A 12,356-nucleotide genomic window follows, 5' to 3' on the forward strand; every position below is an offset into this window, starting at 1 on the left:
ACAAACCTCCCCCTTCCCCCCAAATTTCATGACACAATTTTTACAATTTGAATGATATATCTTATACTTTTGTGCTAGAAAGATCATGATAAAACTAAATTAAGCCCCAATAAACAAATGATCTCATTGCTCACCAATGACTGATTATCTATGATAATTTTAAAGGGTTGTTTGTTGGTTTTTGGTTGTTTTTTTTTTAATTAGTCAAATTATTTTCCATATAAAGACCAACTTCTTGATCTTTTTTGGCTGACATAACATTCCTAGACAGTCCATTCTATACATTTTTTGTTGAGATGCAAGTAAATTTACAGTAGACAGAGGTGGAAGATTCAGCATTTCTAGGGCAGCATTTCAAAATGTTATGTCCAGGAACTCATCACAGGCAGGACTATACAAATTAGATTTGAAGCAGCTAAGAGCCAGATTCTGCAAAAACTTATTATAATGTGCTGTACTGGCTTCTCTCAGAAATCCCAGCAAACTCTCTGGCTGCATGTTTAGTGACAAGAATCGGCAGGATAGGGCACTAAACTGAGGTTAAGTACCAGTATTGACACAAAGTACCATACGTATGTTGCTCAAATCACACAGCAAAAACAAAACAACTAAAACTGACATAATTTTAATGCACTTTTTTTTTTTTTTTTTTTTTTTTTTAATTTAGTGCGTTGGATTCAAACAGCAAACCGGGTGCACTTTAACTATTATCACAATGTGGTCAAGAGGTCTGTGTCTTTTACCATTTACACACAATTGTTCATGACAGCATGTTATCAGCCTAGTGGAAACCAGGGGTGTAGCATGGTAAGCAGTGGTGGTAGTGCACCTATTTTTTATATTATCTAACTTGAAAATATGTCTCTTCTAAGATTCCTTTTTCTCGATAAAAATAGTTTTCACCAAACGTTGGTGGTGCACACGCACTACCATTCATGCTTGGCATCACACCCCTGACAGAAACACATGTTCTTATTTTGTTGATAAAAAGTATTACAAAAATTTCCATACAAAAACTATTTTCATAGAAATCTTGCATTTCCACAAATAAACCTGAACATTTTTTTTTAAAAAAAAACTGCTCAAGAATTTTGTTCATTTAATATTGTGACTGTATTGAAAAATGCAGTCCTCCTTAAAGTTCTCCACATTCACTTCTTTTAGGTGACCCATCCCACTTCCAATATTAGCGAGAATTGCACAGGCTCCATTGAGTTCAATTAGTAGCAGGAACAAGGGTTTCAAAACCCATTCAGTCTAAAATGCAAGCCCTCTATGTGTGGAATACACTGTTTCCCACCCCCCAACCCCCTTTTTTCACAATTAAAGAAAAAAAATTAGTTGCTTATATCTAAGGGTTGTAAGATACATTCCTCTGTACTAAGGAAGCTTTCTTTCATCTAAGAATTGGGTCAAAATTATGGAATTTTTTTGTTGTTTTTTTTTAGATCAAAGTTCCAGCCCAGGTAAAATTAAGTTACTGAATTTTATTATTATTTATTTACTTAGTTCAGTGACACAGACAGTCCAAAAGCAGGTGAGCATCCTCATAATTATCCTTTATTCATGGGATTTGTGTTTCTTCACTTTAACATTCCTCCCATCCAGGAAACTCATATTGCCTGTCCATATGGGTAGTTTCTGTCTACCAGCAGTTACCAACTCTTCTATGCTTGGAAGTTCAGATGAACATATGGTTTCTTGTTCCACTACAGTTCTGAGATATTACTTTTACTAGACTCCTTCCATAGTTAGTATCATCTTGGACATTTATTCTCCACCTCCTGGCAACCGTTGAACTTCAAAAGGAACCTGTAATTTCTCACTGAGACTGCATTTGAAACCAGCCACAAAACTCACATGGAACTTTCATTCATTCAGAATGGTGGAAACCCATGACGAACAGTGTAACCCCGCATAACTTGGTTGATCCATGATGCTTGTGATTCGAGTCTGGCCATTGCAACTGCTGAGATCACAGAGTCTCTAGTTCATAGACACAGCGGCATGAGGTAACTCATTTTATTTTGCACAGGTTGCATATTTCCACAGGAAACATTCTCGCAAGGTTGTTTGGAAAAAAGATGACAGTTTGTGCTTGGGGTATTTGGCTTCCCAGCTCTATGCCATGGTTTCTTTACCTGGTAACCTTCTGTCATTAAATGTGTGCATGTTGATAACTTCTTCTGTTTTCACAATAACAGGGGCCTGTGGCTTGTGTTTTAATCGACGCTGACACTTCAGGGACATCCTTAGCTCCTCTACCATGGCACTACAGAAGGACCTCTACAGAGGGAAATAGAGGAAAAAGAAGAAAATAATCTGTAAGAAATATCTAGCTGCAATGTCTAGAAGCAGATTCACTCTATTGGCACAGCCTTGTCAGTCCTGTAAGTTTGCTATGTTTCAGCCCGGAGCACATAACAAATTGCTCTCTTTTAAATATGCATCACATAATAATTAAAATTAATCATCAAGCTGTGATGACTCAGTGAAAAAATCACCTTGTCTCTACAATTATTTATCTGGCAGCTACTAACTATGGATGCATATGATACATAGCAATATTTCCAGCAGATGTTCTGTTAACATAAGTTAGCCTTACAGGACAGCAGCTGAACGTAACATGTTTATTAAAAATTCAGTATTTCACTATAGTAATTTCATTTCTATATGATTTAAATAGCTGTTCCTCAACAAAACAACAAGCCTTAATATAGGAAGTTTACCTAAATTAATGTTTAAATACTATAAAAATGCAAACTCATTGTTAATATATTCTGTATCTAAACACTTCTTCCACTACTGACTATCATGTGGAGTATATATTTGAAAAAATTATTCCATTTCATCAATCACTATGAAAAGCACATTATCAGAAAAAAGTTTATTAACATGTTTTCATCAAAAGCTAGATCCTCAAAACACTTTTTCCATTTTACAATGCAAGAAATTTGAAAAGTAAAATAAATTATCTGTTATTCCTTCAGTCTGACTGAATTCTAATAGTGTGCTGAGCAATTAGCCTCTCCTCAGTGAGAACTGGAGTATAGATGAAATATCAAAGTAAGGAAGAACAGTCTCTTTGGGGTCTGTGAATTAAGCACTTTTATCATATCCTTTAACTTCAAAGTTTTCCAGCTAATGGAGATACTTATTAACTAAATAACACATCCCAAAGCCTGAAATGTTATGATAAGCCTCTGACAATTGCTCTCACCCAAAGAAAATCTGAGGTATAATCTAGCCCTTTGCATTTTGCTTTCTTAATAACTAATCTGAAGTCCAGGGAGAAAATCTGGAAAAAGAAAATGGAAAAATTAAAAGAAAAAAGGGAGGGAAAAAAAAGTAAAACAAACAAACAAAAAAGGCATAGTACCTAGAATTATTGTAAATATCTCTTGTTTGATTTCGTGTGATTAGTGGTAGATCATCAATCAAGATATATTGTCTCATTTATATCCCAAATCTAAAACTCTGCTTTATTTGTAAACTGTTACATCTCCATTATTCATACAAACCTGGAGTCTGGAGATTAGATCCAGAAAATACTTAAGCCTGCTTAGTTCTTTGGGAACCTACACTGAAGCTGAATTTATCCCAGTCTGCATTCAGCTTCAACTTCCAGGGCTGAAGACACTGTGAGCAGTAATGCACCCAGTTTGGTACATTAAACTTTGTAAGTTTGTCATTTGGCAATGATCAGTAGAAATTCTGCTAGACACATTGGTTCTTGGCTAAGTCCTGGATCCCATCAGAATTCACACTCAAATTCTCCACATGCAAGGTCATCAATCCATCAGGCGTGCTCTGAAAGGACCTAACAAATCAAGTTCCTCAAAAAAGGTGGCAGTTGCTAAAGAAGGACATGTAGCAGACATTACAAGTTTTCTTCTGTGCGGCCATTCATCAGCTGGATCGTTAGAGCTGAATGTGAGACATGTCTGAGTGTCATTTCAGTAATGTCTTCTGCTGGAGGAGATTTAAGCATCAGTGTCTCAACAAAGGGCTGTAACAGCATTTCAAGGTAAAACCACCTGCAGTTTCCACCTACTGACCCTGTTCCACTTTACATGGAAGTAGTTAACAGAGGCAGAGCTGGAGAAAGGAAAAGAGTGAGCATGTGGGCTTCTCTGTAGACCAGGGATTAGAACACACAGTGGCGGAGGAAAGGCTTCAGTGGCAGTTCTGGTTTCAGTAATGACTTCAATATTTTTATGTAAAATTCTGTTTAGTGCAAAAGAGTGCAAACATGAGGTGTCCCAGTCATGGGTTAGAAGTGAACCTGAATCCCTCAAATCCCAAACAAATGCCCTCTTCCATAATCATTTGCATGAATAAAGGAATAGGCAGGTGGGAAGGAAAGGGTAGTTTTACTCTGGCTGTAATACATTTCTCCTGCTAAGTTTGAAATACAGGAATGACACTTACTCAACTTATGACAGAAAGGGTTTAGCCACCTGCAACTAAGAAAAATTTAAGCTGTGAATCCAAAGGAGAGGAAGGTATATGTCTCTGGTGCAGAGCCAAGCACAAGTCCTTCAGAGGCCAAAGTTCAAGACAAAATTTTTCATTTCTGGCCAGAGTGACTTCTGCAATGGCCACTCATTAGCAACCCCTTTTAAAAATGTTCTGGTGCACAGGGTTGACATCCAGGGCAAAACTTACAGCTTTCAGTGTGTGAATGAGGTGGCTAATATTGGTAATTGAGCTGTAATATGCCGGATCTTCATGCATAAGGTGTCTTTGCTTAGCATTGTGTAGAAAGCAGGAAACTGCACCTCCTTCTCATCCAGCTGTATTTGAAAGAAAATATTCAATTCTCTTAGACTTTCTATTTTTTTAAGAAAGTGTTGTTGCTTAACATCAGAACTGTATTTATGATTATTAATCTGAAGTTAACCCTGAAACCTTTCAAAAGGGCAAGATTTAATTTAATATTCCCTAATGGCTTACAGGCTAAATTGCTAAGGCTTACAGACCTTGGCATTTTCACTCTATGGGGAACCTAGCATATAACTCAGGAATTTCACAGGGAATCCATCAAGAAGAAAATGCTGCAACTCTCAGCATTATACCACCTCCAGCCATTATATGGTGCTCACCTCTGGAATCAAAGACCTAACTGAAACATTCTGAGGAACAAAATCCTCCTAAATTTTAAATCGGTGCATTAGCAGTTAATACTTTCAAGACTGTGTTTTTTGCCTTTTTTTACCAAGACATCTGATGAGTGCCAGAACAAAGTGAATCCTTTTCAAGATGCATCAGTCCACCAAAACCTTTTGCAAAGATCTGCAAACACTTACCAAAGGGTAATATCAGCAAGAACAGGTTTACAATCAGTAGCTAAGAGGTAAGAAGACACATGCACTTCATGTCAACATGCTGAAATATCCTGAAAATGAGATCTCAAGAAACTTGCCAACACATTTTATCTGAGAATTTTACCTGGATCTGAAAACTCATTAAATGAGAAATATTGGCAGTACTGACAGAAAGGCAGTTAACACAATTTTGAGGTAATTATGTTATGTAGAAAATTCTTCCATTCTGTGTTCTCAAAGTATTTTGTATAAATGAAATTCATGGGAACTTATCTGCATATATTTTAAAAAAAGTATTATTTAATTATTTCATTTACAAAGTTTTTTTATGTATGTTGCATATTTTAAAATATCAAATGTCTGAAAACAGTAAACAGTATGAGCTCCCAAAGAGTACCATTGTTTTGGTAACTGAACACTAACAGAAATACTATTTTTTTTAAAAAAAAATTCACTCGCTGAAATAATGATGCATTTTAAAAAAGATTAATTCAAGGCTATGTAAAAGTTCATGACCTGGATCCTGATTGTACCTTGGGTTCTACCTGAGAAATATAAGAAGATTTTTCCCACATATTGCAGAATCATGTTTAAAAAAACATGTTGACAAAGTATTACTTTATGTTTGACCTTTTTTTTAATAGAAATCCTTTTCTTGTGTCATTTCAATTCCAATCTGTGTACAATCTCCATTTTCTGAACAGTTATCTTTGTGTTCATTCACTGCTAGGATACAACTTTCGAAATAATAAGACAGGAAAAAAAACAAAGCAGCTCTAGAATACTTTTTTGTGACAGATAAATGAGATTTTCCAATATGATTTTTGAAAATGTAGTTTAACGTCCCAATCCAGAATTCAATTCACTATTCAGATTGTTAAGGGAAAACTGAAATGTTTACAGAATCTATGGGCTATATTTCAAAACAGTTGTCCATCATGAAACTGGTCACTTTTAGTAGATATATTACAAGACTCTCTGCTTAACTGAGAGAAAATAATCTACTGTGCCCGACTTACCTTCCATGCTGCAGGCATGTTACAAGAATGTTAATTATTGATTTCTCACCAACCCTTACAAAATTGTAAGTTGTCTTCTTAAATGCTACCAGAAAGTAAATGCTGCCTCCAAGCCATCTTGGATATAATCATCTAGCAGAAGAGTTGAAGGAAGACAAACAGTTCTCTAAACAACAGTGCATTTAAGCACAACTGTTTTGTTGCAGCAAATCACTATAAAACATTAGAAAAAAGCTGCAATTTTAAGTGAGGAGTTCAACTGTGCAGAAGAAAATTTTAATCAGAACTGTTATCTTAGCCTTTTAACACAAAGCAATGTTGAAAAAACTCATCTTCTCGAGAAACGAATTGATACGTCTTTCATTCTTTGCCACAGCTGACAGCTCAAAAGTCATGTAGAATCAAGATAATAATTTTGCAAAACATTAACACTGTTTACAATCTATTTAGACAGCTTGTGCATGGGTTTGCTGCCTGAGAAAAAAAAGTATCTTTGCAAGTATGTATTAATATGAAAGGTAGACAATATTTAAACTGTTTTCATTCTGTTGCTATATAGGAATTTAGAAAGGCATTTAGAAATCATATTAACATCTGTTAGAGATAGAATTATAAGATTATCACCATAGATTTTGCTTGTAACAGCCTAAAAAGAGCAATGGGAAGCCGGGAATGGCATGCATGCACCACTCCTAATATTCTGATTTAAGTGACTAATACTCAACATATGTTAAATATAAAAATCTGCAATCGCTTGCTGGTTTATATTTTTCCCCTCTTTGATGCAGTTCATATTGACTGTCAACCTTCAATAAAAATTTCTAAGATTTACTAAGAAGTTCATTACTTCCAGTCTTGTATATCAGATATTATTTTAAGCTTTGTTTAATTTACTCAAAGCAGTAACAGCAGTAATCTTGCATCGTCTTGTGTTATGGTTCAGTGTTCTAGCATCAAGCAGGATATATCAATCAAACTGGTTTTCATCTTCTTGAAGTTAGCTGAGAATGAATGCACAGCCCTACCCTGACCCTCCCTCCTAATCAGTTTCTGCTTCCATATGCCACTCCTCCAGGGATTTTGAATGTGTATATGGAAAACCTGTCAATCTTAAACCCCCTAGACAGAAACATTAATCCTAGCAAAATTTTGACTTAGCATCACAAAGAGATGAACAATTAATGGAATGAAAATAACCTCAGAAAAAGAGAAATCATATTTCATTGTAGTTGAAGCATTACCATTTCAAAAGAAGTTAAGGTGTATCTGTATTGATAAAATTTTTAGGTTGCTTAGTTATGTACCTAGTCAGACATGACTGCTGATCGAAGGCTGTACACATATACATATATGTACATACATATATATCTATATACACATCATATGGTTACACTAAAAATATTTTGCCACAGACTTCGCTGATGTAGTACATTTTCAGTCTTTAGCAAGTATAATGCACAAGTACACTGCAGACTAAGTTCACATCAATTGGCTGAACATATCACAAATATAATTTCAATTTCAGATGTAGCAATTACTGGCTTTTTGGTAGAAGTGGAATGAGCAACCATTTAAGGAAATTATTTTCAGGCCAAAATGTACTGGAAATTTCATCACCTACTCAAATAAAGACAATAATATCAAGCAATATCAGAAACTTAATTCTGTGAATTAAGGTTTGCTTCCATCATAGTATCTACAAAGTCGAGACCAGTAGAGTTGTTGCAGACAGTTTGGTGAAGCAGGAGGTGAAGCTGTAACTGAATTGCATGAGGATTGTTTCAAGGACCTTTCTAGATATTTTACGGAGAGGATCAACAAGAATCTGATGGGACTGACCCTTCCTGTGACAAACAACACTGAAATAATCTTCTGCAAACTGAAGTGCTCACTGAGTTTTAGAGTTATATGATGAACTTAGATGACATACCTGGACCTCATTGCAGGCCACCTCTAGCATATACTGTTGGTGTGTCCCAGTGGGACAATAAGATTCCAGCTTGCCCTAAATAAGTTATCAATCGGTGTGTAAAAAAATCAATTCAGCCACTGTTGAATTCTAAGATTTATTTCCTGACAAAACAAAATGCACTCTGGTGGATGTCAGAGACTTCTGGTAAAGCAAGTCTGAGTCTATTTAAAGTCTTCTGAAACTATTTAACCTTGTTTCCAGTCTGAGTGCATCCTGACAGCTACGCTGGTTCCTGTGGCTGATGGGGAAACTTCTATTAGTGCAAAAAGCTATTTCAGAGGTGGCTTTGTTTAGCTCTGCCAGCAGCCTTTCTGGCCATTGCACTGACCATGTGGTTTTTCTGACTCACCTGTGGACCTAGGCTGGGGCAGATGGGATTGCACTTGTGTGGTTCCACTCTTTCCTCTCAGAGAAATCCCAGAGGATGGCATAGGGCAATTGCTCATCAGCCCCGAGGGCTCTCTCTCATGCAGGATTCCACAAGGTTTCATCCTGACATCTCTCCTTTCAACATGCATATGAGGCCACTGAGGAGATAATGAAATAATTTGGGCTGTGGTGTCATCAGCACGCAGATGATACACAGTCCTACCCTCTTGTCAGACCAGGATGGTGCAGTTATTTTGCACTTCCAGTATCTGGCTGGAATAGGGGAATGATGGCAGCTCAGTCCCAGGGAGGTAGGTGCTATGCTGGACAAGTACAGGGAAGCATTCAGAAGGTATTAGCTACCCTTATTATTCAGTTCCACCTCTTGTGAAAGAGGCTTACAGTCTCAGATTTCTCCAGGTTCCTAAGTTTGGGTCTGGGTTTTCAAGCTGGATCAGTGGTGAGAAGTACTCTTTGTCACTTGTGTTTCAGTCAGTGGCAATAATTTCTACTGGTGTGAAGCTTGTCACACCAGTCCAGGTCTTCTTCCAGAACATATTACTGCAGTCCAGTGTCCTGGACAATGGCAACAAACCACTGCCAGGTGTCTAATAAGTGCTGACAGCAATTCATAGTAGCAGCAGAATATATGGCATTGCCTATCCGGTTTAAAATTATATCCACTGCAACATTTTCATGGTTCTGTATGTTGTCATCACAGTTGTGCAGGGTATTGCTCCGCCTCTCAGCAGAGGGGATCTTGATCGCACTGAGACAGGTCACCTGAGATCTTGCATACTCAGCCACTGGATGTAAAAGTTCATTCACCTGTTAAATAATTTTTGATCCTATATCTAAATTCATTCTCTGTTTGTCTAAGGAAGGTCAGTTTGCTGATCTTCAGGCTTGATGAAAGGAAGTGACCATGATAAGTAATTAATCCCTTGGGGTATGAATCTATCTGGATTAAAATACTGTCTATAGCATCATGTAGTTTAATTTGAAAATAAATAGTCCATCTTACAGAGACATTTTAGAAAATAAATACAACTTCTCTTAACTGAATTCAGCTATATCTACACAGCTTTTTTTAAAGTTTGCTGAGCTAAATTCCACTGTACATCATTCACTTTAAAAATTTATACTAGTTTTATAGTTCAGTGTGATAGTATACACCTAACATGAAATTTGGCATGGCCTCAAATCATATTGAACAGAGAGAGACTGTTAATATTAATTTAATGCCAATGTTTTTTGCTATTTTGGAAACACTATTATAGTCATATTGCACTAAGCATGGTTAGAATCCATTGGTAATTACATGGTTTCATCTGGAAGTCTAGGATGTTTTCTCAGTCTAAAAGGTAGCTGTAAATGCTTGTTGCTTTGCTGGCTTATACTGAATTCTAAGTAATCTAAATTAGATGAACTAAACTGTGTGTGCTACTACACTTAGCAATAGTATAGCTGATTAATTCAACATGCAAAGATCAATATTTATATATTAAAATATTTGTATACACGACATGTTAAAGTCATATTCAGGGGAAGGCAATGCAAAGTTATTAGAAAGATGTAAATGTTCTATAATCCAATTTTATTTTTTTCTTGAGAATTGAATTTATTTATTTATTTTACAAAGAAGCCAATAGTTATATAAAGTGAATATTCTTTCTGCTGATGAGTGAAAGTGAATTATTCCTGCTATAAAATAAACAACATGCAGGGGGCTCAAAAAAATATTATACAACTTTAAATTCTTGTCAAACATAAAATATTCCATAACCCAGACCTGTAATTTAACTTGATCTTTAACTGAATATCTGTGAAGGAACAGTGAGCCTCCTGAAATCATTTTTCTACATTTGTACTTGTGCAGTAGTCAGCTTTACATACATTTCAAATCTTTCTGTTCTTTGTTTCTTGAATTACATAAGTTATTAGAGATACCTCAGAAGCAAGGTCCATTATCAAATATATGTTGGTTGAGCTGCAATCAAAAATCAAAATAGAGATCTTGGTTTTAATATTTTATTCTTTGCAAATGATTTTTAAAATGCTGCAGTCAATCAAATTGGGTTTTTTCCACTTTTTCCATTTTTTTGTCTTATTTTTGTCTTTTCTTCTTTTTTTCCTGTGAGGGGGTGGTGGGGTGGTGGTGGTGATGGGTTTGATTTGGGGATTTGTGGGTTTTGTAACATTTCCTTCCATTAGAAAATATCCTTTAATATGCACTTAGGTGGTTTCCAAGAGGTTATTTAATTATAATTAATACTTCAGTTCCAAATAATCTGTACACTTAGACACATATAAATTATCCATCCAAGTCTATACATCTACATACAGTGCCAAAGGGAGTACAGGGTGATAGAAGTTCCCAATTTTCCAACTGTATATCTGTAGAATGCAATGTGCTAAAGTTGGAAAAAACATTTCTTTTTTTGAGCTGTCACAGCTGCTGCTGCTTTTCCAAGCCAATATTAAAAATTCTGAGGTTACTCCATTACAAAATGGGACATGACAATACAGGCTACATCACTGTACATTGTATCAAAGTTACTTGGGATATAAATCCCAAAGCTTTGACTTTGATTTACCAAGAATGCCCACATCCTTTTGTTTATTCTAGCCTGAGGAACAGGCTTTTCAACTTTAAAATCTTTTGAACTTGCCTCCCCCTGGAAAGGGGGAAAAAAAATAATCACTAGGCTGGGATTTACTTTGGGGTTGTTCCAAGACTATTATAAATCACTGTCCCAAGTACTAAAGAAAGGCTTTTGATATTAAACTGTTAGGGATATTCTGTGAACTCCAATAACACTGATATAACAGCATTTTTTGAGAAAGTAATGAAAAAGACTTTAATGAGAAATAATTTAGTAAAATTTAAAAAAAAAATCAAAAAAACCAAACAAAACCCCAAACCATAAAATATTCTGGTAAAGAAGAACCCTAAAAATCTGTTCATTTTTCATATTAAATTATTGTGGTAATTTTGTTTTGCACCGTTGGTAAGATAACAATTAAAACAAAGATGGAAATGCTGACTTTCTGCATGTCCTACTGATAAAGCAGCATCCACAATATTTCCGTACTTATTAACTTCTTCCTGTAATACCATTCCACATAGGACAAATTACATGTACCCACTTTGCACACCTCAATCCTAAAAAGAAGCATTCTAAGACATGATGAATTAAATTTATCCTGGTGCAAACAGATTGTAGAAGGACCTTGGCAAATAAGCTCATGTTGCCGTTTACACTAACTTAATGCAAACAGATCAAGAACAGTCAAAGTGTATTTGAGAGAAGCACAATCACAACACGGTGTCAACTGTATATGGCTACAAGCACAAAAGCTTTTTCTGCCTAGCAGACCCTGGTCCCTCCTTGCCTCTTGCAAAGGGTATGGGTCCGCTACATTAGTAAAACCAGGTGTCAAGATAATTTCTCAAGCCAATGCCACCTTCTCCAACGAAACCATGACCAGGAAGGATACAAGGACAAGCATTTGCAAGGGTGACAGCAAGCAACGTTCTATACATTCTTGACACTGCCTCCAGCCATACTGTGAATTTCATGCTAAAGTTTTCAGCAGTGCGCAGGTAGAAACCACACAGCTGACATTAATGGTAATGTATCTAATCACTCTGTGAAGGTGGTATCA

General features: G+C 36.0%; 1 protein-coding gene across 1 annotated transcript in view; it reads right to left on the minus strand.

The window, feature by feature from the left end:
• Positions 1–679: 679 nt before the first annotated feature.
• GRIK2 (glutamate ionotropic receptor kainate type subunit 2) overlaps positions 680–12,356 on the minus strand; it is a 415,167-nt gene continuing 403,490 nt past the window's right edge. The window contains exon 17 of the mRNA XM_056344643.1: positions 680–2,286. Within this exon, the coding sequence (XP_056200618.1) occupies positions 2,122–2,286 (165 nt within the window). The 3' untranslated portion in view covers positions 680–2,121. The remainder of the gene's footprint in view (positions 2,287–12,356) is intronic.

This window comes from Falco biarmicus, chromosome 6 (assembly GCF_023638135.1).
Source record: "Falco biarmicus isolate bFalBia1 chromosome 6, bFalBia1.pri, whole genome shotgun sequence".
NCBI lineage: Eukaryota > Metazoa > Chordata > Aves > Falconiformes > Falconidae > Falco > Falco biarmicus.